Source organism: Muntiacus reevesi, chromosome 2 (assembly GCF_963930625.1).
Source record: "Muntiacus reevesi chromosome 2, mMunRee1.1, whole genome shotgun sequence".
Classification (NCBI taxonomy): Eukaryota; Metazoa; Chordata; class Mammalia; order Artiodactyla; family Cervidae; genus Muntiacus; species Muntiacus reevesi.
Genome location: NC_089250.1, coordinates 279,566,302 through 279,594,298, shown reverse-complemented (window position 1 = coordinate 279,594,298; position 27,997 = coordinate 279,566,302). Strand labels below are relative to the sequence as shown.

The 27,997-nt window shown below is 47.9% G+C and overlaps 2 protein-coding genes across 3 annotated transcripts; one reads left to right on the top strand and one right to left on the bottom strand.

The window, feature by feature from the left end:
• Positions 1–61: 61 nt before the first annotated feature.
• On the bottom strand, positions 62–9,498 carry LOC136161800 (zinc finger protein 549-like). 2 transcript variants are annotated; one of them, XM_065926900.1, is made up of 4 exons: positions 9,274–9,498; positions 6,101–6,139; positions 5,125–5,251; positions 62–3,891 (listed from the first exon to the last, which is right to left on the bottom strand). In XM_065926900.1, exons 1-4 carry the CDS (start codon positions 9,304–9,306, stop codon positions 2,417–2,419), a joined length of 1,674 nt encoding a protein of 557 aa, XP_065782972.1. In that variant the 5' UTR covers positions 9,307–9,498; the 3' UTR covers positions 62–2,416. The 2 variants fall into 2 exon arrangements, with proteins under 2 accessions (XP_065782972.1, XP_065782973.1); XM_065926901.1 differs by lacking the exon at positions 9,274–9,498 and having other exon boundaries at positions 5,883–6,131.
• Positions 9,499–15,035: 5,537 nt separating this feature from the next.
• On the top strand, positions 15,036–27,686 carry ZNF550 (zinc finger protein 550). The gene is made up of 4 exons (XM_065926928.1): positions 15,036–15,246; positions 17,954–18,080; positions 18,864–18,959; positions 23,763–27,686. Exons 1-4 carry the CDS (start codon positions 15,220–15,222, stop codon positions 24,767–24,769), a joined length of 1,257 nt encoding a protein of 418 aa, XP_065783000.1. The 5' UTR covers positions 15,036–15,219; the 3' UTR covers positions 24,770–27,686.
• Positions 27,687–27,997: the final 311 nt, after the last annotated feature.

Sequence of the window (27,997 nt, the reverse complement as noted above, 5' to 3'; positions counted from 1 at the left end):
CTGCGGAGACAAACTCTGAAAAATGTTTGGGGCTGTGTAGCTACCAAGAGCTACGGAAAGTGCTTCATATGATACATACTGTCAGGAGTGGAAGAAACTGATGGTGGGAAACTGGTTTTTTAAATAATCAAAATGCCACTGGAATGTATGGGGGGAAAAACCCTGAGTTCTAATAAGTGAGGAAAGGAAAATGCCTATTGGGGATTTTTTTAATTGATTTAAAGACTTTTTGCAAAACATGCCTCCTTCCCATAACTCAGAGCACCGAGGGCAGGGAAACTGAAGGAAAAATCAGAGTGAGGAGAGTTAGAAGGTATATCCACAGTTGTGCAAATGAATGTTAAGTGTGTATTTTCCTTTTGTGCTATATTTCAAGACATTAATATATACCCCAGGAGTTTCAGACATGTTTCTAGGAATGTGGAATATGTCAGTGCACAACATTTAAATACATATTTCCCTGCTGGAACTTAGTACTTGATAGAAAAATACAATAAGCAGTTCTTCTATTTAAGCTGCATAGTGTCATAGAAGGTGATGGTTCCTAAGGAAGTAAGGGCAGCAAATGGGTGATAAAAAAAATAAGGAGTTTATGATGAGTCCAGTCATTAAATTGAGAGTCCATATTTGTACTAGTGAAGATGAAAACTAAGGACCTACTATAGATAGATGGTTTATTTCCTCCTTTCCAATTGCTTCATATTTATTATTTTGCCTTATAATGAAATTGGAACTCCAGGATAATGCTGAATTGAGAACAATGAGCAGCTGTCCTTCTTTTATGCTAAAAGGAATACTTTAATAATGGTTCAAAAATACAGTATTTATAATAACTTTTTGTAGATGTTATTTATAAAATGATTAAGAAGGATTGCTTCTATCTGCAGTTTGATTTCTCTCAGTGTACTAGCACTGAACAATTCACAAAGGAAAAAAAAATTAATTCCCATTCACAGTATTACCAGATTTAGAAAACACATATGCAAGACCAAGAAAAAGAAATCTAAAAAGAATGTTAACAAAAATTAAGATCTAAATAAAGGGAGATGTATCATGTTTACGGATTGGGACACTCAGTATTTCTTCCTAAATTGAAAATTAAGGAAATGTCCTGGTGGTCCACTGGTTAGAACTCTTATGTTTTCACTTCCATGGCCTGGGTTGAGGGACTCTAGATCCTGTAAGCCACACAACTTGGCCAAAAATAAAAAATAAAAACAAATCAATGCAATCCCACTCAAACTCCTCGTAGGATTTTTGTACTGTATAAACTAGGAGGTGGATTCTAAACTTCATACGAAAAGCAAAGATCCAAGAATGGCTATCATGACTTGGAAGAAAAAAAAAAGGAAGTCAAAGGAATACACAATGTTGATTTCAAGACATATTATGAAAACAAATTAGTCAATACATGAAAATACTGGCATAAATAAAGTAGATAAATGCAACAGAATAGAAATTCCAAAAATAAACATACATAAATGATTGACCTCCAATGAAGTACTAAAGCAATTCAGGGGGAAAGGTATGATCTTTAAATCACTATTATGGCAGAAATTGGGTGTCCATATTTTAAAAATTAAACTCCACAATTAACTGAAAATGATTCACTTACATCAGTAAAAACCCCAAACCACAAAAGTTACAGGAGGAAGCAAGGGAAAAAGTAAAGAGAATAATTGAACAAATTAGACTACAATAAAATTAAAAACTTTTCCTCTGGATTAAGTGATTGAAAAGACTAAACCAAATCTGGAAGATCGCATTGCTAAGTATTTCCATTAGAGTACCTTAATCAGTAAGCAATGACAAGACGTCAAAACTCAGGAATTAGAACAAGTTATATGAACAGAAATTTCAAGAACGATATGTGGTTGGAAATTAACACATGGAAGACCACTCGGCATCATATCATTAGAGAAATGAAATTAAAATCACTTGGGCCCACTATACAACTATGGTGTCACTAAAACTGGAAAGCCTGCACATATCAAGTAAGAATGTAAAGAACGGGAACTTGGCCTGTGGTGCTTCTGACGAGACGATAAAAGGACACCACCACTTTTGGGAAGAGTTGGACTGACCCTACATGAGGTTAACATTCACTTACTCTATGACGATGCTTGTGCTACTAGATATTAACTCAAGTGAAGGAAAGCATGATCCAGAAGGCCTTTCTCCAGTGTGAACACTGGTGGCGCAGTGGTAAAGGGCCCACCTGCCAATGCAAGAGACATGGGTTTGATCCCTTGGGCGGGAAGATCCCCAGAGTAGGAAATGGCAACCCAACCCAGTAGTCTTGCCTGGAGAGTCCCATGGACAGAGGAGCCTAGCAGGCTACAGTTCAGAAGGTTGCAGAGTTGGACATGATAGAGCGACTGAGCACGCACACACACACACACACACACACACTAGATCATGACCTTGGAGCTGTGTACAAAGAACTACACGCATAAGGCCTTTCTCCACTGTGGGTTCTCTGGTGGACAATTAGACTTGTTTTGTAACTGTAAGGCTTCCCACACTCATTGCACTGAAAAGGCTTCACTCCAGTGTGGATCCTCTGATGGACAATAAGACTTGTTTTGTTACTGTAGGGCTTCCCACATTCACTGCACTGGAAAGGCTTTGCTCTAGTGTGGACGTTTTGGTGGCTAATTAGTGTGTTCTTCAGCTTGAAGGCTTTCCCGCATTCATTGCACACATAGGGTCTTTCTCCAGTGTGGATTCTCTGGTGCTCATCGAGTGTGATTTTCCTCTTGAACCCTTTCCCACATTCACTGCACTCATAATGCCTGTGTGAGGTGTGAACATTCTGGTGTTTGTTGAGGGCGAAGCTGCTCACAAACAAATTCCCACATTTCTTACAGGCATAAACTTTTTCTCCACTGTGGATTCTCTGGTGGACAATAAGGCTCTTTTTGTTGACATAGGCTTTCCCACACTCACCACACATATAAGGCCTTTCTCCAGTGTGAGTTCTCTGGTGGATAATAAGACTTGTTTTGTAACTAAAGGATTTCCCACATTCGGTGCACTTAAAAGGCTTTTCTCCAGTGTGGATTCTCTGGTGCACAAGGAGCTTATTTCTGTACAGGAAGAGCTTCCCACATTCACTGCACTTATGAGGTTTCTCTCCAGTGTGGACTTTTTGGTGCTGGACAAGCGAATCCTTGCGGGCATATGCTTTCCCACATTCCTGACACTCATAGGGTCTTTCTCCAGTGTGGACTCTTTGGTGCTGAACAAGCTTACATTTGTAGATGAAGACTTTCCCACATTTACTGCAATCGAAAGGCTTTTCTCCTGTGTGAACTCTCCGATGATGAGACAGACCCCCTCGGAGTCTAAAGAATTTCCCGCAGTCATTGCACTTATATGGTTTTTCTCCAGTGTGAACTCTCAGGTGCTCTGTGAATTTGTACTTCTTACTGAAGGCTTTGCCACATTCGCTGCACTTATAATGCCCTTGCCCAGGGTGAGAGCCCCCCCTGCTCTGCCTGCTTCTGTGTGGATGCTCTCCATCGTGGGGGGGCTGGTGCTGGAGAAAGCCCAGGCTACCGAGGAAATCCTCCTCAACCTCTCCACATGTGAACACAGTGTCAGGTACAAAGATCTTGCAGCTTGTCACGAGCAAGGCCCCGTTCTCATCCCTCCTGAGACGTTTCTCTCCACTGAGCTGTGTCTGGTGCTGCTGCAAGTGAGAAGTGAGCATTTTCCCAGAAGCCCCAGAAGAGGGCAGGCTTTTCTCCATCAGGGCACACATGTCAGTGGAAGTGACAGCCTTCAGGATACATGGGTCCTCCTGTGGATTCCTGTCTCGTGTCACTCGTTCGGCAGAAACACATTGTTCAGAACTGGCCTCTTCAGTATCTCCTCCACGCCAACACCCTAAAACCATAAAAAATGCTGATAAAGTGTATGGAGACTCTGGTGGGGAAGGACATATGTAGGAATGAGCCCATGGGTTTGTGTTCAAAACAAGGGAGGAAGGGTCAAGTGGTAGAAGGGGATACGATGCATTTCTCGGTCCCTGGTGGTCACAAAAATAGAAGTGTTTCAAACCAAGGAGAACACAGGATATGGAGCTGCGCCAGGAGGAGACACTGAAACAACTCGGTCCTTGGCCAGTGGCAGTCACCAGGGTTTTCTGGTGGAAACAAATGTCAGCTCTGTAGAGCGTGAGTCCTAATCCAGGAAAATGCAATTATACTTGTTTACCTGGTGTTCAAATACCATACAAGTAAACATGCACCTCTAAAAATACATTAAACATAAACATATATGATATAGTGAACACATAATATTGGAGAAGGTTTCAAAGAGAGAGGGAAAGGGGAGATGTGGAGGACACTTAGGTAGAAGACAGAAAGAGGTGAGAAGTCACAGTGAAAGGAAAAGTGGACCAAGTGTCAAAACAGGGAGGAAAAGAAAGAAGAGTATGACCATGATGAACCTGGGCACTAAAACACTAGTGAGCAAAGGACACTTCCCTGTAGGGTTAGAATGACCTGTGATGTGCGTTCCTACAGCCCCTGCTCACCAGGCCCAGGATCCAGCAACCCTCTTCCAATGACGAGAGAAGTGTCTACCTCGTCAGGCACCCGGGGCCACCTTCACCCCCAGTGACTGTGGAACTTACTAGATCAAAGGCCTGAGGGGAAAATGGGGCCATTATGAGAAAGACACTGGCCCAGGGTCAATCAACCAATGACAGACTTCAGAAAAAAAAACATAGTACTAGAAGAACCTTAAGCAGTCTTCCAAATATAACCTAGTGTTGACCATAAATGCTGACCACATGTCTCTAATTCCTGAGACAGGCAGTGCACACAAAAAGGGTTAAAATCTGTGACACAGATCTTCCGCCCAGCAGAATGGTCAACACACAAGCGATGGCAAAGCAAAGTGGAAGTCCCAAGCAAACTGGACAGACGGTTAACAAGCCTCCGAGACCAAACACTTCTGTGAAAGGCATCAGGGCATGTGACACAGGACTAGACTCGCATGGGTGGGGGCACAAAGGAAGCAGTGTCCATGGCCCAGGCTGGGAAGGCAGGAGTGAGCCGTGCAGAGAGCAGGGCCGAGCCCAGCACAGGCGGTGCGTGCGGACGCAGTTCTCACCCAGGGAGGCTATCAGGGACAGGTTCTCCAGCATGACGTCATAGTACAGGAGTCTCTGAGCCTCGCCGAGGAGCCCCCACTCCTCCTGGGAGAAGGACACCGCCACGTCCTCAAAGGTCACGTGGCCCTGTCAGGAGGGGGACACATGAGTTCACAGCGGCCTCTGTAACTGAAACACCCTCCCCACCCTCCAGCCTTCATGGCACCACACCGTGACCTGAGGGCCTGGAATCTGACATGGTCCACCTGCTGGCCACCTGCTCAGGAGTATCTTCACACCTGGCCCCTGCCCCCACCTGATCTTCAGACGTGTGTCTAGTTGTACACCTGACACCTCCGGTGAGACACCCCTGCCACATCTCAGACTCAGCACGAGGATACCTAATTCTGGACAGTCCTCCTGTTCATCACTCCTACTTTTCGTTGACTGCACCAGCTCTTATTTGTGGCATGTGGGACCTAGTTCCCTGACCAGGGATCGAACCCTGGGCCCCCTACATGGGGAGCACAGAGTCTTAGCCCCTGGACCACCAAGGAAGTCCCATCACTCCTACTTCTCACTTCCCGTCTCAGACACAGTGTCCCTACTCTCACCCAAAGGCAAACGTCGTGGTGTCATGTCATGACTGTCCCTGACCCTGCACAGCAGAAAAGCACCCAGCTCCTCAGGCCCCCACCGCAGGAAAGGCTGTGCTCTGTCTTTATCCACCCACGTCCTGGGTCCTGCAGTGTCCTGGACACACCCCACCTGGTCTCACCTCCAGGCTGGCTCCAGTCCCAGGAACATCTCACCACCTCATCTTCTCCACTGGACACATGAGACCACCTCAGTACCGCTTCACAGGTCCTGCACCTGAGGTGACCCAAGGGCTAGAACTAAAGCCCAACAAGCCCAGGATAACTGTGTCTCTTGTATCTGTGTCAATACTAGGGGTGGGATGACATCGGGAGAGGTACTGGGGCTTCCTCCACTTACCTGTCCAGGGACCATAAAGGCTGCTGCTACCATGGGAACCTGTGAAAAGAGGGAGGATCTGAGATCAAGGTTATCTTGGTGAGGATGGAAAGGTGGAGCTGTGTCCTTTCCTGAAGATGAGTCACCTCAGGCTGACCTCTGACCTCAGAGCTATAACCTGACAACTCAGATAGCCTTTGATAAAGACTCAACCTCTTTGAGTCTCAGTGTCTTCAGGTGTAAAAGTTAAGTGAAGTGAAGTCGCTCTGTTGTGTCCGACTCTTTGCAACCCCATGGACTACCAGGCTTCTCCATCCATGGGATTTTCCAGGCAAGAGTACTAGAGTGGGTTGCCATTTCCTTTTCCAGGGGATCTTCCCAACCCAGGGATCAAACCCGGGTCTCCTGCATTGCAGGCAGAGGCTTTTTACCCTCTGAGCCACCAGGGAAGCCCAGGTGTAAAAGGGTAACACTTAAGATGTCTACCTCCTAATGCTGTGTAAACATCAAATGCATATTAACCTCTCCCATGCTAACATTCACTATGACATAACACAGGATTAAGATTTCTATAAATTTTTTTTTTTAAAATCAGGATTTCCTTACATGTCTTTCAAGGCTTTCTGAGACAAAGTTTCTCTCTTCCACTACCAATTATTTGATTTCATGACAGAATTCACGCCTATTATTATACTCCCTGAAATTCGTGACCATAGGTTTAAGAACTCAGTCCCAAAAATTGCCCTCTTCTGAGAAGCCAGTTCCAATCCCTGGTCCCCAGGCTACCAGTACTTCTGTCCCACTGGCTACAAATTCAGGGATTTCCCTGAACCTGTCAGTATTGATAAGCTGATAAAATAACCCATGAAAGTTAGGAAAACACTTTTCTTACTGCTGGCTTACTGTAACGGATACAACTTAGAACAGCCCAATGGAAGGGATGTCTAGGTAGTGGAAGTGGAAGGCAGCAGGGGGTTTCAGGCCCTTTCAGTACAAGCACCCTCCCAAGACTTCCATTGTTTCAAGGTGTTCGAGGCTCCTTGAATTTCATTCCTCAGCAATTTTTATACATGATCTCCAGTTCCCCTCTGATTCTTGGGAACTTCCACATGGGGCTGAGAATTTAACCTTCTATTCTCCTTATTTCCTGGCAACCAGTGCAATCCTAAGTCACCTCAATAATAAATAAACTCCTGTGTGAAACACGGGCAGGTTGTAACAAAGAACAGTCCTAAAGCTAGGAAATTCCAAGGAGCCCAAGATAAAACCTAGCACAGATATTCATTCTCATTTTAAACAATTAGTACTTGTTCATACAAGATTAACTTGTTTAGTTCAGTTCAGTTGAGTCGCTCAGTGGTGTCTGACACTTTGCAACCCCATGAACCGCAGCACGCCAGGCCTCCCTGTCCATCACCAACTCCCGGAGTTTACTCAAACTCATGTCCATCGAGTCGGTGATGCCACCCAGCCATCTCATCCTCTGTCATCCCCCTTTCCTGCTGCCCCCAATCCCTCCCAGCATCAGGGTCTGTTCCAATGAGTCAATTCTTCACATGAAGTGGCCAAAGTACTGGAGTTTCAGCTTCAGCATCAGTCCTTCCAATGAACACCCAGGACTGATCTCCTTTAGGATGGACTGGTTGGATCTCCTTGCAGTCCAAGGGACTCTCAAGAGTCTTCTCCAACACCACAGTTCAAAAGCATCCATTTTGGGGGGCTCAGCTTTCTTTATAGTCCAACTCTCACATCCATACATGACCACTGGAAAAACCATACCCTTGACTAGACGGGCCTTTGTTGTTCAGTCTATACATTTTTAACCTTGTAGCTTCCTGGAAGAGCTGAGGCACCTGTGCCCTTTCACTGAACTTAAGACTGACTGACTGACCTCCTGTCAGCACCTCCTTCCCAGGCAAAGCTCTTTACTCCTTAAACCCTTGCTTTCTTATAAAGCCCTGGAGCCTCAGGACCCTTCCACTTTCAGGCAGCATCTCAAAGTCCCATCCACTCTGCCCTCCAGCCCCACCTCTTCTTTTATCTCAGGTCCCCTTTCACAGAAAAGTGAAAAAATTTTCCCACCTAAATTTGAGATCCAGATTTAGGTGTCACCACAAGGACGGCCTTGAGCCTGTGACCGCCTCACTCAATTCCAGGCTATAGATTCTAGCAGCCTCTTCATTACCTCAATTTTGAATCTCAGAAACAACATGTCTCAAATCCAACTTTTCTTCTCTCCCTAAAACTGACTTCTCACATCGGTGTGGTCTCAGGTTGTAAAGAAAACCTTTATTGTCCTTTACTCTGTCTTTAGCTCAGAGCCACATTTACTTCACCAGGAAATCATGCCAATTACCTGTAAGACTTATTAGGAATATTATCTGTTACGTTCCTTTGGGAAAAAAAAAATTATTAAACAGAAACCTCAATTAGAGTTGGCACACCAGAAGAGGGAGCCCTCACTGACCTGAGACAAGAATGGTATTCCAAAGGTAGAAGAGTCTCCTTTTTCCTGGAAAGGACTCAATGAAAAGCCATGGGCTTTTTGGTGACTAGAGCCGTTTTAACTTCCCTTTGTAATCTCTGTAAAAGTGTTAACTCCCCCATAGTGATACACCCCAATTGCAATTTCCCGAAAGATCCTGAAAAAAAAATTTTTTTTTTGAAGCCCATTTTTGTGTGCGAAATACAGGGCAGGCTACTTGTTTCAGGTCAGCAACTGCCATACCCATCACTCTCGTCCAGAAAACACCTTACTCTTCGGTTTCTAACTCAGAAGCCTCCCCAGGTCTCCCCGCCTCCACTCTCACCTCCTCCTCCCCAGTCTGTACTCCTCGGAGCTGGCTTTGAAATACTTTAAAACTCAAGCGAATTCCTAATTTATTCGCAACCCTCCATGCCTCCCAGAATGCTCTCGGCCCAGCTGGCCCAGACGACTGACTCCTCTTCATATGCCCTGTCCCTGCAGAGAGGGCTCCAACCCCAAGTTTCCCTAACGCTCTGGCTCGCGTGCGCCTCCAAGGATCGGCACGTGCCGGGCCCACGGCCTTTAACACTGCACACTTCAGCACACAGCGTGTCAGAAAGGGGGCCGCCACACACGCGCGCCTAAACTTCTGCAGACGGCCTAAGCCGCGGCGCCGTGAGCAGGAGACCCTCGCGGGGGCTTGAGCATCTGGGGACGGAACTGTCACCTGGGGCGGGCCCTGCAGCGCGTCGGTTGCCATAGGACCCCGTGGGCGCAGAGGTGCCAGCAGAAGCGCGAGATAATGGCGGAGACGTGGGCCGAAAATCCTGGAGGTGTCCCGAAGTCCGCTCACTCCTGCGCACTGTGGACGGCGCCCCTTGGGTTCGTCCCAGTTTCCCTAAGGCCGGCTGCACCGAGTTATTCAGAGTCTCAGGTTCTGCAGTCTGCAGCATCAGCCGTCAAACGACCGCCATCAAAAAGGCGCCGGAAGTCCCACCCCCTCCTAGTTCATAATCCAGGAAGAGCCCGAGTTTGGGGGCTTCATTGGTGCGGAGATCAAGGCAGGCCGGCGCATGGTCTTCTGGGTAGTGTAGTTCCCTCGGCTCCGGTTTGCGTTACAAAGCCCCGGGGTCTCGCCTTACCGTGTTCTGACGGATGTACAGGTTAAAAAGTAGACCCAAGAAAGCCTTTAGGTATAATCTTAAAAATTTCTGATTTAACTACCATTTCTCAGCTAAAAGTTAATACAGGTTTAGCAAACAAGCGTTTCCCTCGTGAAAAGACTGAGAGTAGCCACAGTCCTCAGCTGTTACTACTTTTCATGCAAATCTTGGAGAAATTTTCAAGTAAGTAAAATCTTGTCAGTATGATTTGGAGGAAAAAATTTTAAAGGTAATTATATGCAACAAAATATCTCGGTGTTTTTAATTATTGGCTAACAAAAAGCATACAGTCAGATAAAAAAAGTCTGTCGTTGGTCCTGTGGACCTAAATAAACCCGAGGCAATAATCTTGCCCGGCACGTTTACATAGGATCAAAGAGTTACAATTGTGAACACATATACAAATAGCCACACTAACGGCGTCCTGCTAGGGAATAAACGTCAGGCGCTTTTAAAGGCAAAGAGAGGTTTGTATCACAAGGAATTTTAATTGCAGTTGGACTCAGAAGCTAGAGTACGGTACCCTGAACAGGGTAGAACAGGGTTGATGCCAAAGCCATCACTAGAGGAAGATGTAAGCCCTTTATTGTGGCAAGTTTTAGGCATTCTTTCCAAGTCCTTGGAATATTTGCCATTTCAGTTTAGGGCAGTCGCTCAGTTGTGTCCCACTCTGCGACCCCATGAACCACAGCACGCCAGGCCTCCCTGTCCATCACCAATTCCCGGAGTTCACCCAAACCCATGTCCATTGAGTAGATGATGCCATCCAACCATCTCATCCTCTGTCGTCTGCTTCTCCTCCCGCCCTCAATCTTTCCCAGAATCAGGGTCTTTTCACATGAGTCAGCTCTTCCCATCAGGTGGCCAAAGTACTGGAGTTTCAGCCTCAACATCAGTCCTTCCAATGAACATCCAGGACTGATCTCCTTTAGGATGGACTGGTTGGATCTCCTTGCAGTCCAAGGGTCTCTCAAGAGTCTTCTCCAACACCACAGTTCAAAAGCATCCATTCTTCAGCTCTCAGCTTTCTTTATAGTCCAACTCTCACATCCATACACGACCACTGGAAAAACCATAGCCTTGAATAGATGGACCTTTGTTGACAAAGTAATGTCTCTGTTTCTTAATATGCTCTCTAGGTTGGTAATAACTTTCCTTCCAAGGAATAAGCATCTTTTTAATTTCATGGCTGCAGTCACCATCTGCAGTGATTTTGGAGTTCAGAAAAATAAAGTCAACCACTGTTTCCACTGTTTCCCCATCTATTTGCCATGAAGTGATGGGACCGCATGCCATGATCTTAGTTTTCTGAATGTTGAGCTGTAAGCCAACTTTTTCACTCTTCTTTTTCACTTTCATCAAGAGGCTCTTTAGTTCTTCTTCACTTTCTGCCATAGGGTGGTGTCATCTGCATATCTGAGGTTATTGATATTTCTCACGGCAATCTTGATTCCAGCTTGTGCTTCCTCCAGCCCAGCATTTCTCATGATGTTCTCTGCATATAAGTTAAATAAGCAGGGTGACAGCATACAACTTTGACATACTCCTTTTCCTATTTGGATCCAGTCTGTTGTTCCACATCCAGTTCTAACTGTTGCTTTCAATCTCATATAAAACCTCAAGATCAACTGGCTGCCTCTGGCTCTCAAGCCATTGAGGACCTTAAAGAACATGATTGGGTTGTAATGGAAGAGTCTGAACTCCTAGTCTTATTTGGTAAGAACCTCTATGCCATGTGGACAACCCAAAGCTCTCTCCTTGGCTGCACCTTTTTCCTCATTCCTGGCTGATGTCAACTACAAATTGGCACTTGCCAAGAGCATTTGCCAGAGACAGAATAACAACAACAAATGCATTTACCATCTGCCTTCCCTGGTTATTCAGATGGTAGAGAATCTGCCTGCAGTGCAGGAGACCCAGGTTTAATCCCTGGGTGGGGAAGATCCCCTGGAGAAGAAAATTGCAGCCACTCCAGTGTTCCTGCCTGGAGAATTCCATGGACAGAGGAGCCTGATGGGCTACAGTCTCAGTTCACTTCAATTCAGTTCAGTGCAGTCACTGAGTCATATTCAACTCTTTGCGACCCTATGGACTGCAGCACGCCAGGTTTCCCTGGCCAGCTTCAACCCCCGGAGCTTGCTCAAACTCATGTCCATCTAGTCGGTGATGCTATCCAACTGTAACAGGAGGGAAAGGGGCAGGTAGGGCACAAATTTTTAAAGAATGACATAGCCCAAAGACACAACATAAATCGATTAGAATCAAATGAGACCAAGATTGCAGACAAGACTAGACCTTGATCCTCCATCAGCAAGTGAAATGACACACCGGGAGGTGCCATGACAGTTCCAAGGCGCTGTCAAAAGACCAAGGAGTGAGTGGTGGCCCAAATCCGGAGGTCTCCACCCCTTCCCCAAAAGAGTTGGAATAATCCTCCTACTCATTAACACATGACATTATCAAGCCTATAAAAACTAACCACACCCCATTTCAGGGCCACACTCGCCCTCTGCAATGGCCCACACTCTGTCTGTGGAATGTGCTTCTCTCTGAATCTGAATAAATCCAGTTCTTACCTATCACTTTGTCATCACTGAATTCTTTCTGTGATGAGACATCAAGAACCTGAGCTTCATTAGGTCCTGAAACCAGGTACTGTGGGTTTTGGCTGGATTTGAGTTCCAGCCACATGGGTTTGAATCTCAAGCAAGGTTTTGGCTGCATTTGAATTGATGTTGAAGCTGAAACTCCAATACTTTGGCCACGTGATGCAAAGAGCTGACTCATTTGAAAAGACCCGGATGCTGGGAAAGATTGAGGGCAGGAGGAGAAGGGGATGACAGAGGATGAGATGGTTGGATGGCATCACCGACTCAATGGACATGAGTTTGGGTGGACTCTGGAAGTTGGTGATGGACAGGGAGGCCTGGTGTGCTGCGGTTCATGGGGTCGCAAAGAGTCAGACACGACTGAGCGACTGAACTGAACTGAGTCCCAGCCACGTGGGTTCAAGTCCCAAACTGGGTTTTGGCTGGGTTCAAGTCCCAGCACATGGGTTCAAGTCCCAATCTGAGGTAACAGATTCACAACCATCTCATCCTCTGTTTTCCCCTTCTCCTGCTTTCAGTCTTTCCCAGTACCAGGGTCTTTTCCAGTGAGTCAGTTCTTCAAATCAGTGGCCAAAGTATTGGTGTTTCAGCGTCACCATCAGTCCTTCCAGTGAACACCCAGGACTGATCTCCTTTAGGATGGACTGATTGGATCTCCTTGCTGTCCAAGGGACTCTCAAGAGTCTTCTCCAACACCACAGTTCAAAAGCTTCAATTCTCCAGTGCTTAGCCTTCTTTATGGTCCAACTACTCACATCCATACATGACTACTGGAAATACCATAGTTTTGGCTTGGAGCTCGGCAAAATAATGTCTCTGCTTTATAATATGCTGTCTAGTTTGAGCATAGCTTTTCTTCTAAGGAGCAAGTGTCTTTTAATTTCATAGCTGCAGTCACTATCTGCAGTGATTTTGGAGACCAAGAAAATTAAGTCTCTCACTGTTTCCATTGTTTCCCCATCTATTTGCCGTGAAGTGATGTGACTGGATGCCATGACCTTAGTTTTTTGAATGCTGGGTTTTTAGCCAGCTTTTTCAGCCTCCTCTGAGTGAAAGCACAGGTGGAGCACAGGTTCTAGGCACTTCCTTCAGTAACTGCAGCTCGAGGCTCTAGCACACAGGCTCAGTAGTTGTGGTGCATGGGCTTAGTTGCCTTGTGCATGTGGAATTTTCTCGGGCTAGGGATCGAACCCATGTCCCCTGCATTGACAAGTGGATTCTTAAATACTGGATCACCAGGAAAGTGGGGATAAGTTGCCCCTTTTTCACACATGCTCAGACTGTGATCATGGCAGCCAACGTCCTAGTAGGAAAGAGCATTTAGTAAGTTGCTCTTCTTTTCAGTTATCTCGTTGTCTTTTTTTAAATTAATTGTATCTGTCCCAATCCATTTGAAACTACTGTAGGGAAACACCACTGACTGTGTGGTGTGTACCCAGTGTGTACTGGTTTGGGAGGTCAGTGTGTACTGGTTTGGGAGGCACCCAGTGTGTACTGGTTTGGGAGGTCTCACACCCCCTTGGCGGCACTTTCTGCAGGGCTCATGCATAGTGCCCTGCTTTTGCTCCAGACACCTCAGAAGCGATACCTGGGCGTTTGATTTTTTGGGTATCTTACTGTTTATAACTTGTCCTAACTTTACATGTACACAGTTATTTTTAGTCCCGTATAGTTTCTTTGTGGGCTTCCCTGATGGCTCAGTGGGTAAAGAATCTGCCTGCAATTCAGGAGACAGCAGGAGACTCAGGTTGGAACCCAGGGTGGGGAAGATCTTCTGGAGAAAGAAATGGCAACCCACTCCAGCATTCTATCTGGAGAATTCCATGGACAGAGGAGCCTGATGGGCTACAGTCCATGGGGTCACAAAAGAGTCAGACATGGCTGAGGCAACTGAGCTCTCACACGCATGATATCCTGGGAGCCCGATCAACTTAGTAGGAGGGAAGCCCAGAGACAAAGAGGGCCTCTATAGACAACCACCATTATTGTTGTACCCAGAGGGGCTACAGGCAGATGTCATGAGGGGACTTCACTGGTGCCCTGCAATGTCACTAGGTCACAAGGGAGGACAAGAAGGGAAGCTAGTCCCAGGAGCTAGTGCTCATCACTCTGGTGTACCCTAAGCTCAGTCATCACCTGAGCGGGGTGCTCGCAGACTGTGGGGATGGTGAGGCAGCAGAACACAAAGTTTAAAAAATTTACAATACAGTACATCCACTAACTTAGAAACACGCAATGCCTCCTCTCCTGGGTTGGAGCCTCTGTAGGCCCTTTGCCCGCTTCAGTCTCCAGGCGTCTGGGCCATTGGCTCCCAGAAGGAGTGGATTCCCCTTCCCGGCGGGGAAGGCAATGGCACCCCACTCCAGCACTCTTGCCTGGAAAATCCCATGGACAGAGGAGCCTGCTGGGCTGCAGTCCCTGGGGTCGCTAAGAGTCGGACACGACTGAGCGACTTCACTTTCACTTTTCACTTTCATGAATTGGAGAAGGAAATTCTCCAGGGTTCTTGCCTGGAGAATCCCAGGGAGGGGGGAGCCTGGTGGGCTGCTGTCTATGGGGTCGCACGAAGTCAGACACAACTGAGGCGACTTAGCAGCAGCCCCCTCCCGTACGGACGCAGGACTACATTACCCAGAAGGCTATGCTCTGCGGGTGCTGGGCGGGACGGGATGATAACGTCACAGAAGGGGGCGTTTTCAGGGGCGGGGCTTCTTGCGTCGTCCGGGAGGCTGTTTGTTGTTGATGAGGAGGTCTGGTCTGTTTTTGGTGACTGTTTCCCGGGGTTTGGGGCCGGAGCGGCGAGGACAGTAAGGCAGGCCCACGTACACCTCTGTGCGATCCAGGGGAGGGTCCGCTAAGCCGTCTGGGCCCGTCGCGTGATCCCGCCCCCTCCGCGGTGCGATGGCGGCGCTCTTGACCCCGGCGCAGGTGAGTGGACGCTGCGCGCCCGCTCGGACCCACCCGCGTGGCCCCGGCGTACTGCGGTGCTGGGCGGCGGTGCCCTGTGGCTCGTCGCCCTGTCTTCTGCAGGACGCTGTCTCGGAGCCTCGGGAGGGGGTCGCTTGTGCTCCGTCTGGGAGCCGAGGTTAGGGCTCCGTACGGTGGATCCTGTTTCTGTCAGTCACTGGGACGTCGTGTAAAAGGGAAGACGTGCCTTCTAGAATTCCTTCCCCCAAGCCCACGCCAGTGGCGTGGAAGGACCTGCAGGGCGGAGCGCAGGCCGCACAGTCCTGAGACCTTTCTGCCTGTTGAGGCCGCGCCCCTTCTCGAGTCTAGGACCTTGAGTAACTTTCAGTGCTGCCCTTGATTTTTTTTTTTTTTTTTTTTTTTTTGGCTGAGTCGTGAGGCATGTGAGATCCTAGTTCCTCGAGCAGGGATCGAACTGGTGTCCTCTGAATAGGGGATTGTTGACTACTGGCCCGCCAGGATAGTTCCTGTGCTTGGCTTTTATATTAAAGTTCCTCCATCTGGGTTTAGGGAACTAGAAAAGGTACATGGATGACATGTATTACCGTATGTCCAGCATGGTCCAGGGAGCATCACTATGGCTCTCTTCATGGAGGTGCCTCCTGAGCCCGTGCTGATGGCAGAGGCTCATCCCTGGGGGAATCTGATCCTTGGATTCCCTGTCCTGTATCCTCTATAAAAATAAGGACTAGGGTGGGGAAGAGGCAGCAGTAGCCTGCAGCAGTTTGGGGATTGCTGCTCTGCTAGGACAGAGGAGGTGTCAGGATCAGCTGGGAGCCCAAAAGGCCAAGGAATTTACCTTTACGTTTCCCAGGTGGCTCTAGAACCTGCCTGCTAGTGTAGGAGATGTAAGGGATGCAGGTTCAATCCCCAGGTCGGGAAGGTCCCTTGTAAGAAGGCATGGCAACCCACTCCAGTATTCTGGCCTGGAGAATCCCATGGACAGAAGAGTCTGGTGGGCTGCAGTCCACAGGGTCTCACAGAGTCATGCTAAGCCTGACATAGGACACACACACTTCAGGAGTGGCAGTTAGGTTTTGGTTGGTTTACAGCCAGAGCTTAAATGGTCAGGTATGATGGTGTACAGGAATGTGGGGTCCCTTTGGACACAAAAACACAAGGGGTCCTGGGTAACTGCATAACAATTGCCCTGAGTGCCCTCATCACAGTCCTGATCACTGTCAGGACTTGTCCTATTTGTTAATTTCCCATCCACTTGGTTCCCTTCTTCACTTTATTTCAGACTCACTTCCATTCGCTGTCCTGAGAGAGGCTTTCCCTGGTGCCCAATTGCAAGCGGACAGTCACCTCCTCAGCCTTCTGGCTCGTTTTTCTTGAGTTTGGAACCTTTTGGTCCCTCTCACGTTGTTGTGTTCATTTATTTAGTTGTTCATTTAACATCTGTTTCCAGCCCTAGAACTTGAGCGCCTGTGGTGTTCTCTGCCAAGACCTGGAATGGCCCGGGCTTATAAAAGGTGCTCAGGAAATGGTGGAATGAATGAGCCTCCCACTCAGGTGCCCTCATCACACCTACAGTAAATAGTCTCCTGCACGGTGGCCCACAGGGCTGTCCTGGATCTGCCCTGTGAGTGTCTCCACGCTCCTCCCCCGTCTGTTCTTCCCTTGCTCACTGCACTCAATTCTGCCTGGTGTGCAGCGTTTGCCCTTGCATTTCACTTTGTCTAGGGCCCTGATCCTGGATCCCTGCAGGGCCGTCTCTCCCCCGCTGCCTGTGCCTCAGTGTCTCCTCTTAGGATCGTCTTCCCGGCCGTTTTCCTTCTGGCTGAGGTACCCCTGGCTCCCACCTGCCCATCTTCTGGTAACTCTCTGCTGTCTTTTGCTGGATTCGAACCCTGGGCTTCGGCAGTGAAAGCATGGAGTCCTAACCACTGGACCACCAGGGCGTTTCCCTACTTCTGTAACTTAAACCTGAGGTTATGGGTGACTTTCTAGGGCTCCCTGGACCTAGAGCTCTGGCTGAGACACGGAGGCGATGATGGCCTTTACCTCATGGGCTGACTGGGGGCTTAGTAAAAGTCAAAAAGGACATGGCACACTTCACCATGCCGGCCCTCCCGCATCTGGTGTGTGGATATGTTATTTTCTCTTTAGTTCTCAGATCACGGCACAGTGGGAATGAGTGTAGTATTGATGGTGACACTGATGCTTGGAGAAGTGATGAGATGTTGTGGCTATGGTCACACTGCCAGCACGTGTCAGACTTCAGACTCTTCATCTGAACCCCGGATCTCTGGCCCAGAGCGAGGGATCTGCAGTCACTTGAACCTCAGCGTGTGAGGCCCTCAGCCTGGGCAGGCACTCAGACAGGGTGAGGGCAGTTCAGGCGCTGTCGCTGCTGTGGCCACTGTTGGAATCTTGGGAACTTTTCCGAGAGCACTTAACCTCTGCCCCCCAGACCTCATGGAGCACCACTGTCTGTGTCATCTCCCGTGGCCTCCTTCACCCGAGGCTTTTCTCTCAGCCACAGTTGCTTTATATCCCAAGGTTGCATCTGCTTCCCCCTTGAACCCAGCACAGAACTTGGCCATCAGCAGGCCTCATGATTCTCTGCACCTCATGGGTCTCTGCATTTCACCCCCAACAGTGACTGGCTTGATCCCACCCAAGTGCACAGCACCAACACCGCCGCCTGTGTTTGACTCTGCAGGTGGTGGTGACCTTCAAGGATGTGGCTGTAACCTTCACCCGGGAGGAGTGGGGACAGCTTGACCTGGACCAGAGGACCCTGTTCCGGGAGGTGATGCTGGAGACCTGCGGGCTCCTGGTGTCCCTGGGTACGTGCTCAGCTCTTAGACCCGTGGGGACCCAGCCTCCTCCTGGTTTCTGGCTGATCAGAAGGTCACGGGAGTCACCTTTCCTGCTCCCCACGGGCCCTGCAGTTTGCTGGCCCCTCCTCCTGCCTGGTCTGTGTCTGGGATAGAAGTAGTGTCCCTCTGAACACCAGCCCTCATCCCGGCGCCCAGTACCCTCGGCCATCCGCCTGAGGTCCCTGTTCTTGACTCCTCTGCCGGGAAGCTGACTGACCCAGCCTGGTGGGGTCACATGTCCCACAGCCAGTTAGCAGGGCTGGTCTCTGAGGAGAAGGTGAGTCAGGCAGGCCCTCCGTAGCGTTTGTCATCAGTTCCACCAAGGCCTGGGGAATACTGATGCCTCGATGTGACCCTGAGCAGTTTTCTTTCTTTTGGTTTGAGGTTGGGCTTAGGCATCCTTCGGTGGTTCTGAAGCACAGGGTGACTTAGATGAATCATCAGTCATGTTCCGGAAGGAGGGTCCCCTTCCCAGGGTCCTGTCGCTGTGCCCCTGCCCAGGACTGGCTTCTAGTGATGACACTCAAGGGCAAGGGTGTTGTGCAGACCGACGACCCCACCCTCTACGGCAGTTGCAGCCCTGGAGTGGGGTGTGCGCCCTGGCTTCCAGGTCACAAATCAACACGTTCTTTACTGTGGCAGTAGCTACATTCATCGTCTTCCTCTTCCTGTCACAGAGTCCCAGACAGGGTGGAAGGGTTTCTTTCTTCTCATCAAACACCTGTATCCTGTTTCTTGCCCCATCCACAGGGCACCCAGTTCCCAAACCAGAGCTGACCCACCTGCTGGAGCACGGGCAGAAGCTGTGGACGGGAACCAGAGGCCTCCCGCGTGGCAGCGGCCCAGGTAGGAGCAGGTTGCTGCTGTCCAGTTGGGCTTACGGCAGCCTTCAGGACGTACGGGACTGCTGCCTCTGAGCTGCCGTGTGAAGCCCTTCGTGGGGTCTGAGGTTTCTCTCGCATGGAGGTTTGGTGCGCATCAGCTGGCCAGCCCGGGACCACACCATTGTTTGGAGACCCAGGCACCTCCTCCTCCTTGTTTTTTTTTAATTTTCTCTGTTAAGTTGAAGCACAGTTGGTTTCCAGTGTCGTGCTGGTTATGCTGTACGGCAGAGTGACTCAGTTACACACGTGTATGTGTTCTTTCTCACTATGGTTTATCCCAGGACATCTGACACAGTTCCCGGTGCTACAGCAGGCCTTGTTGCTTATCCATGCTGTATGTAATAGTTTGCATCTGCTGACCCCAAACTCCCACTCCTTCCCCCTCATCACTGCCCCACTTGGCAACGAAAAGTCTGTTCTCAACACCTGCGAATCTGTTTCTGTTTCATAGATAAGTTCTTTTGTGTCATATCATTAGATTTCACATATAAGTTATACCATATGGCATTTGTTTTCGTCTGACTTATTTCACTATAGCATAACATCCTCTAGTTCCATCTGTGTTGCTGCAAATTGCATGATTTCATTCTGTTTTATGGCTGAGTAATATTCCGCTGTATATACGCCCCACATCTTCATCCATTCAGCTGTCGATGGACATTTAGGTTGCTTCCCTGTCTTGGCTATTATGAATAATGCTGCTGTGAACACAGGGGTGTCTGTGTCTGATAGCCTACGGTGAACGACGTCAGATTCATGATCTTCAAAGATTTAGCTTCGGGACCAGGGACCAGGCTTGATCACTCACAAGCTTTTGTGTAGCAGAGTTTTATTAAAATGAAAAACAGACAGAGAAAGCTTCTGACATAGACATCAGAAGGGGGACGGTGAGTGCCCCACTTGCTAGTCTTAGCAAGAGAGCTATATACTTTTTAAATTGGTTACTACAATGAATCAAAGGAATGTCTCATCTCATTCAAAATTGGTGGAGAAATCAAAAGCTTTTCAGACAAGCAAAAGTTAAGAGAATTCAATGCCACCAAACCAGCTTTACAACAAATGTTAAAGGGACTTATATAGTAAGAAATATAAGAGAAGAAAAAGATCTGCAAAATAATGTCTCAAGGTTGTAAAGATCTTACTAGGCCCACTCCCACAATTTACATTTTAAGATAAGAGGTTTAGGCAGAAGGTTTTCAAAGAGAAACAGTCCTCAAGCAGAATACATTGTTGTTATATAATCCTTAGTACAGAGTTTAAGCTGAGTTGTTTAGTTGTGTTAAGATTAGGAATGTAAAAAAAAAAGTTTGTCCTTTTCTCCTCATTGAGAACTCCAGACCCCTATCTCCTCCTCGGGGACCCTAGAGTTCTTATCAGCCTACCTAGAAATTGACTCTCTCATGTCTTTTCAAATTAGAGTTTTGTCTGGATATATGCCCAGGAGTGGGATTTCAGCTTCATTTTTCTTTTTTTTTTTTTCAGCTTTACTTTCTAATATACATATAAACTGAAGTATCCGTTACCCCACCTAAAATTTAGAATATTTCCAGGACTGTGGCAGTTTCTGGTGCCCCGTCCTCGTCAGTAGCTGCTCCTGTAGCAGTCCCCGCTGTTGACACTCTGTCATTGTGGACAGATTTCCTTTTTTTCTGAGGATGGGAGTGGGTGCCCTGAACAGCAGTTTCAGTTCTTGAGGCTGGGCGTCACCACGGTTGGTTTCTTCTGAAGTCTCTTTCTTTGGCATGTAGAACAAGATGGCTTGTCCTGGATGGTGGCGTTGCTGTCATCCTAACTGCCCCCCAGAGCAATGAGGATACTGACATTAGACTGCTTCAGAGAATCAGAGCCAAAAGAGATGTGTGTCCATTGAGATCTCTTTTATTGATCTGGCTTCGTGTGATTGTGAGGGCTGAGAGATTTTGAAATCTGCAGGGCAGGCCAGTAAGCTGGGAGAGTAGATGCTTGCAGCCTTGAGTCTGGAGGCAGAATTCCTTCCCTCCTAGGGCATCTCAGTCTTTTCTCTCTTTTTTAAAAAACAAGTTATGTATTTTTAATTGGAGGATAATTGCTTTGCAGTGCTGTGTTGGTTTCCGCCATACATTAACATGCATCAGCCATTGGCACACATTCCTCCCCTCCCTCTTGGCCTTCCCTCCCACCTGCCACCCCTCAGTCTTTGCTCTTAAGGCTACTAATTGGTTGGATTTGGCCCAACATATGAAGGGGAATCTGCTTTTCTCAAAGTCTGAGAACTTCACTGTCAGTATGAACTGTGGTGTTGGAGAAGACTCTTGAGAGTCCCTTGGACTGCAAGGAGATCCAACCAGTCCATCCTGAAGGAGATCAGTCCTGGGTGTTCATTGGAAGGACTGATGCTGAAGCTGAAACTCCAGTACTTTGGCTACCTCATGCGAAGAGTTGACTCGTTGGAAAAGACCCTGATGCTGAGAGGGACTGGGGGCAGGAGGAGAAGGGGACGACAGAGGATGAGATGGCTGGATGGCATCACCGACTCGATAGGCATGAGTTTGAGTAAACTCCGGGAGTTGGTGATGGACAGGGAGGCCTGGTGTGCTGCGATTCATGGGGTCACAAAGAGTCGGACACGACTGAGCGACTGAACTGAACTGAACTGAGTACCTAAAAAGTACCTTCCCAGCAACACGCCGAATGGTATTTGGACAGAGAGCTTGGCACAACCGCCAAGCCAACTTGATGTACAAAATTAACCACCACAAACGCTCACATGGCGCCAAGAACTGTGCCAAGAGCTTTGTAGGCATTTTCTCATTTAACCCTCATGACAGCTGGAGAAAGTCTTCTGTCTCTCGGGTGAGGCAATTATGACTTAGAAAAGAGAGAAGGGACTTCCCTGGCGGGCCAGTGGTGAGGGCTGTGTGCTTCCAGTGCAGGGGGCGAGGGTTTGATCCCTGGTCAGGGTACTAAGATCCCACAAACCGCGCCTGGAACTGAGGCATTCTGACTCCAGAGCCCTTCCTGCTGACACCACATCAATGCCCCTCAGCAGCGGAAACTCGTGTCTCCTACCGTTTGGCCTGGTGTGTCCTCTGCCCCTTCTCCTCTGAGATTGTCACTGGCTCCTTCCTGTAACCACCCCTGTAGCATTGGCTTCACCAGGCTTCTCGTGCTGTTTTCTTTTTCTAACTCTTTTTTTCCCTTTTTGGCCACATCACAAAGGCTAGCAGGATCTCCAGAGGTTGAACCCAGTCCTCAGCAGTGAGGACACAGAGTCCTCATCACTGGACTGCCAGGGAATTCCTCTCTCTCTCCTTTTTTAGGCACTGTTTTCAGTGTTTTGTGTATCAACCACTTGTTTTAGTTGTTATTAATTTGATAAGTTATGTCTGACTCTTTACAACCTCATGGACTGTAGCCTGCCGGAGGCTTCTCAGTCCGTGGGATTCTCCAGGCAAGAATCCTAGAGTGGGTTTCCATTTCCTTCTCCAGGGGATCTTCCCGACCCAGGGATCAAACCCTTTTCTCTTGCTTTGGCAGATGGACTCTTTACCACTGAGCCACCAGGGAAGCTTCAACCTCTTAGACAACACTTATTACCTCCCAGGTCATCTTCTAGGCACCTTTTTAAAAAAACTGGAATAGAGTTGATTTACACTGTTGTGTTAGTTTCAGATGTACAGCAAAGTGATTCAGTTATACACACACATATATATTCTTTTTCAGATTCTTTTCCTGTATTGGTTATTGCAAGATATTGAGTATAATCCCTGTGTTACACAGGAGGTCTTTGTCATTTGTCTATTTCATATATGATAGTGTGCATCAAGTAATCCCAAACTCCTATTTATCTTTCCCTCCTCACCCTTTCCCCTTTGGTGACCAAAAGTTTGTTTTCTGTGTGTGGGTCTGTTTCTGTTTTGTAAATTAGTTGAATTTGTATCTTTTTTTTTTTTAGGTTCCACATATAAGTGATATGATATTTATCTTTCTCTGACTTATTTCACTTAGTACGATCATCTCTAGATTCATCCATGTTGCTGTAAATGGTTTTATTCTTTTTTATGGCTGAGTAACATTCCATTTTCTTATAATTCTTAAGCCGTCTCCAGGGGTGAATCTACTCACGCTTAACTCTTCTATTTCAACCCAGTACCGCATCCTTCTTTCTGGCAACTCCAGTGTCTGCATTAGGACCCAGCTTGTGGGCTTACCAGGTGGCACAGTGGTAAAGAATCTGCCGGCCAATATAGGAGACACAGGAGATGTAGGTTCGATCCCTGAATCAGGAAGATCCCCTAGAGAAGGAAGTGGAAATCCACTCCAGGATCCTTGCCATGGACAGAGGAGCCTGGCAGGCTACAGTCCATGGGTCATAGAGTCGGCCATGACCAGGCATGCGCGTGCACGCGCACACACACACACATCTCAGGGAAGACGGGCTATTTCCTCCTGCGTCACAAGATGGCACACTCCTGCATTCTTACAGAGCCGAGACGCCAGTCCTCGGGACACGTGCTCTCCAGACAGTTTTATCGAAACTGTCCCGTCCCCACCCCCCGCTCCAGGTCCTCTGTCTCCCGGCCCAGCTTGCACTCGGATCACCCCTTTCGTGCTGTCAGGGTACAAGGATCATAAAAAGTAATTGGAAATCTGGTTATGTTGGTGTAAAGCCACAGCAGGTGTCAGAGGCGCTGCTCTCATCCTCGTTTGTCCACTGAGGTGTTGCTTTGGTTCCTGCCCTGTTGCATCACTAAAAATCCCCCTTCGTGTATTGGCTTCTTTCCAGGTGACAGAGCAAAATGTCAGACCAGAGAGCCAAGCAATTCTCAGCCGGTTTTATCTGAGGAAGCCTTGCTCCGGGGAAGCCTGACTCTGGGATCTTCCTGGGACTCCAGGTTGGGGCGAGCTGGGGCTCCACAAGGGCTCTTGGAAATGCAGAGAGGTCCAGAGAGGCCAGAGATGGATGCTGGCAAGGAGGCCCATCCTGGGAAGACGAGCCTTGAGGATGATGGTGTAGGGGCAGGTGATGGTCTGCACTCAGGGGCGTTCCAGGAGAGAATTTCTCGGGGGGATTTTCTCCACCAACGTGAGCCACAGCGACCTGGAAAAGGTACCCCCCTTCATCACCTCTATAAGTGTAAGCAGTGCGGGAAGGCTTTCAGCAGGAAGTGGTACCTCGTGCGCCACCAGCGGATTCACACGGGCATGAAGCCCTACGAGTGCAACGCGTGTGGGAAAGCCTTCAGCCAGAACTCCACGCTGATCCGCCACTACCTCATCCACACCGGGGAGAAGCCCTACAAGTGCGCGGAGTGCGGCAAGGCCTTCAAGCGCAGGTCGTACCTCCTGCAGCACCAGCCGGTGCACACGGGCGAGAAGCCCTACGAGTGCAGCCAGTGCCGCAAGGCCTTCACCCACCGCTCCACCTTCACCCGCCACCACCGCACGCACTCCGGCGAAAAACCCTTCGCGTGCAAAGAGTGTGAGAAGTCGTTCAGCAACCGAGCGCACCTCATCCAGCACTACGTCGTCCACACTGGGGAGAAGCCCTATGAGTGCGCAGAGTGCGCCAAGGCCTTCCGCTGCAGCTCGGAGCTGCTGCAGCACCAGCGGGTCCACACCGGCGAGAAGCCCTACGCCTGCCCCCAGTGCGGGAAGGCCTTCCACCGCAGCACCTACCTCCTGCAGCACTCGGTCATCCACACCGCGGAGACGCCGTTCAAGTGCGCCCAGTGCGGCAAGGCCTTCAAGCGCAGGTCCCACCTCCTGCAGCACCAGCGGGTTCACACTTGAGAAGGCGGCCTCCGCCCGCTGCTCGCCCTTGCTCTTTAAGGAGGAGATCCAGGCTGGAGGGGAGAAGTTCTTCCCAGCAAAGGACACTGGAGAAGGCTTTTTTGGGCCCCTCTTCAAACCCACAGATGGTCACATGGGAGAGACGCCTGTGAATGCAGTGAATATCGGGAGGCCTCAGCCCCCAACCACGGGAGGAGTCAGGCTGCAGAGACGCTCAGTGAGAAGCCACGTCACCCGTGGGTCCACCTCTGTCAACCTCAGAGCACACTCCGGGGAGGGACAGCCTGCAGATAACCTGAGCTAAAAGAGAAGGGTCTTCTGCCACCTGAGATGGGGTAGTGAAGAGAAACCACGTAATTATCGCCTTGAGAAAACCTTCAGTGTCAGGTCATCCACCACTTGTCACGCTAGGGCCACATTAGAACCTCACGGAGCTCGTGCTTTTCCTCTGAGGAAGCAGAGAGGGGACAGACTCGGGTGTTTTCACTTGTGACGACCTCCGGCCACAGGGCTCCCTTGGGTTTGCACTTAAGAGGCCATCTCGGCATTATGTTTAAAAGGAAAATAACAAGGGAACTCCCATGTGGTCCAGGGGTTGGGATTCTGTGCTGTCACCGCTCAGGACCTGGGTTCAATCCCTGGTCAGAGAACTAACATCCTGCAAGCCCCACAGTGTGGGGAAAAAGAAAACTAGCAAGGAGGTGGAGGGGATGAAGATGAAGACTATAAACATGAAAAGTGAAAGTGTTGGTCACTTAGTCATGTCAGACTCTTTGTGACCCCATGGACTTTAGCTCGCCAGGCTTCTCTGTCCATAGAATTCTCCAGACAGGAATACTGGAGCAGGTAGCCATTCCCTTCTCCAGGGGATCTTCCTGACCCAGGGATTCAACCCAGATCTCCTGCATTGCAGGCAGATTCTTTCCCGTCTGAGCCACTAGGGAAGCACAAACGCATAAATAACAAAAATGGTTTTGCAAGCTCTTTCAGACTTTCCTGCCAAGGCTCCTGCTGTTTTTCATCAGTTCTATTTTTGAGGGGCAGTATTGGAGAGAAAAAATGGCAGCCCTTTATTTTTATATGTTCACTACTGTCCCACCCATTAGGAGCTTAATTATTTGTGAGAAATATGAAGGCTTGTGTCATGAGCTACTTGAACTAGTAAGAAATTGAAATACTAAAAATAACATTACACAGTATTTATATTTTATATTTAAGGAGAGAATGGTCCACGTAAGGATCACCACATTAAAATCTGCACCTCAAAGGATGTTGAATTTTTTTTTTAATAAGTAAACTTGTTTGTCTGCTTTAAATGCCCAATACTCTCACTCTTCTTCTGTTTTTAAGTTTAAAAAGAAATACGTTTATTAACATATGCACACAATTTTCAAAAATAGCAACAGTTAGAATATTTAGGTAAATTCACTCCAAAATTCAACAAACCTCAGTGAAAAGTTGCATGCAAATCAATTACTTGAAGCTATTAATTGACTGCATTTTCAGTCTTCAGCGGGGTCTTTTTAAGGATGTTTAGCAGTGTGGAAGATGAATCAATCCACATCACTTAGGAGCTTTATTTTTATTGGAATATAGCTGATTTTCAATGTTGTGTTTCAGATGTATAGCAAAGTGATTTAGTTATTCATATACATACATTCATTCTTTTTCAGATTATTTTCCCTTGCAGGTTATTACAAAATATTGAGTATAGCTCCTTGTGCTATACAATAGGTCATTCTTAGTTATCTATTTTATGTACAGTAGTTTGTGTATCTTAATCCTAATCTCCCCATTTATCTTCCCTCCCCCAACTCTCTCTCTCTTAAAAAAAATTTTTTTTTAATTGGAGGATAATTGCTTACAATATTGTGTTTGTTTCTGCCATAGATCAACATGAATTAGCCATAGGTATACATATGTCCCCTCCGTCGTGAACCTCTCTCCCACTTCCTACTGCATCACTCTTTCTTGATTCCATTCTTAGGTGAGTTTTTTTTTAATCATTCATTTTTCACTTAGATGCCTGAATCACTGTTCTGGGCACTTGAAAGGCATCATTGAACAAAACAAGTTGAAAAAAGAAAAAAATCTTGTCCTTCAGAGTTAACATAAACAGCATAATAAATTAACTGTATAAAAAACTAGATGATCGTAAGTATTACTGAAGGAAAAAACTGGAGTAGGGTAAGTTGAATCATACACACCAAGCTATGAGGGGATAAGGACAGGTCATAATTGTAAATCAAATAAAGTTGGGACATCTTCAAGAAGGTGGCTTTTATGCAAAGACTTGGAAGAGAAGGCACTGGCTCTGTGGGTATCAGGAGAAACTCACTCCACATAGAGGGAATGTCCAGTTCAAGGGCTTTGTGGCTGGAATATATCCTGGAATGTTTGAGGCAGATCAAGGAGGTCATGGAGCTGAATCAGTGATGAAGAGGGAATAACAGATTATTTCAGAGAGGATTGGGGATTTGTTTGCAGGCAAACACTGCATAACACTATGACGGTCTTGGCTTTGACTCTAAATGAAGTGGGGAGACATTGCAGGATTTGAAACAGAAGTGGCTTCATCTGCGACGTCTCTGAAGGGCCACACTGGCTGACGTATTGAATGTGGTTTGTCGGCGTGTTTGTTTTATTATCTCTTGACAGCAAGGTGATCATCCTGTACAGGTGTGGCCTTCTGAGCTGATACTAGTGTTTTCCTCTTTTTGCTGTTTCAGGCTCTGTTATCCTGGGGAGAGGACAGGACATTTCCAAGCCCCCTCTGCAGCTTTGTAGGGGTTGGAAGGAGTGAAAGAGTTAGCCTCTCAGTCATGTCTGACTCTTTGCGACCCTGTGGACTGAGGTCCACCAGGCCCCTCTGTCCATGGGATTCTCCAGGCAAGGATACTGGAGTGGGTAGCCATCCCCTTCTCCAGGGGAATCTTCCTGACCCAGGGATCAAATCCAGGTCTCCTGCACTGCAGGCAGATTCTATACCATCTGAGCCATTCAGTAAAATAAAACACATCTGAGTTAAGATGACTATAAAGGGGAAGGAGTCTCCTTGTTCAGTCTTGTATGTGTGAAGTTTTTGTTTTGTTTTTTAATAGAATACAGTGCCAGGCATGTTAGGTGAGTCCAGATGTAAACATGTAGGTATGTTTATGTGGGTTTCACAGTTGCAACTGTGGACTTAACTCCTTTGCTCTGGCACTGGATATGAGTGCTTAAAATTTG

Bases quoted from the DNA above. Each gene is read 5' to 3' on its own strand.
- LOC136161800 (XM_065926900.1), bottom strand. From the start codon at position 9,306: ATGGCAACCGACGCGCTGCAGGGCCCGCCCCAG. The intron at 6,140-9,273 runs GTGACAGTTCCG...CTCTTTTCACAG, and splicing joins CGCTGCAGGGCCCGCCCCAG to GTTCCCATGGTAGCAGCAGC. The intron at 5,252-6,100 runs GTAAGTGGAGGA...CCCTCCTGACAG, and splicing joins CCTTTATGGTCCCTGGACAG to GGCCACGTGACCTTTGAGGA.
- ZNF550 (XM_065926928.1), top strand. From the start codon at position 15,220: ATGGCGGCGCTCTTGACCCCGGCGCAG. The intron at 18,081-18,863 runs GTACGTGCTCAG...CCCCATCCACAG, and splicing joins CGGGCTCCTGGTGTCCCTGG to GGCACCCAGTTCCCAAACCA. The intron at 18,960-23,762 runs GTAGGAGCAGGT...GCTTCTTTCCAG, and splicing joins CCCGCGTGGCAGCGGCCCAG to GTGACAGAGCAAAATGTCAG.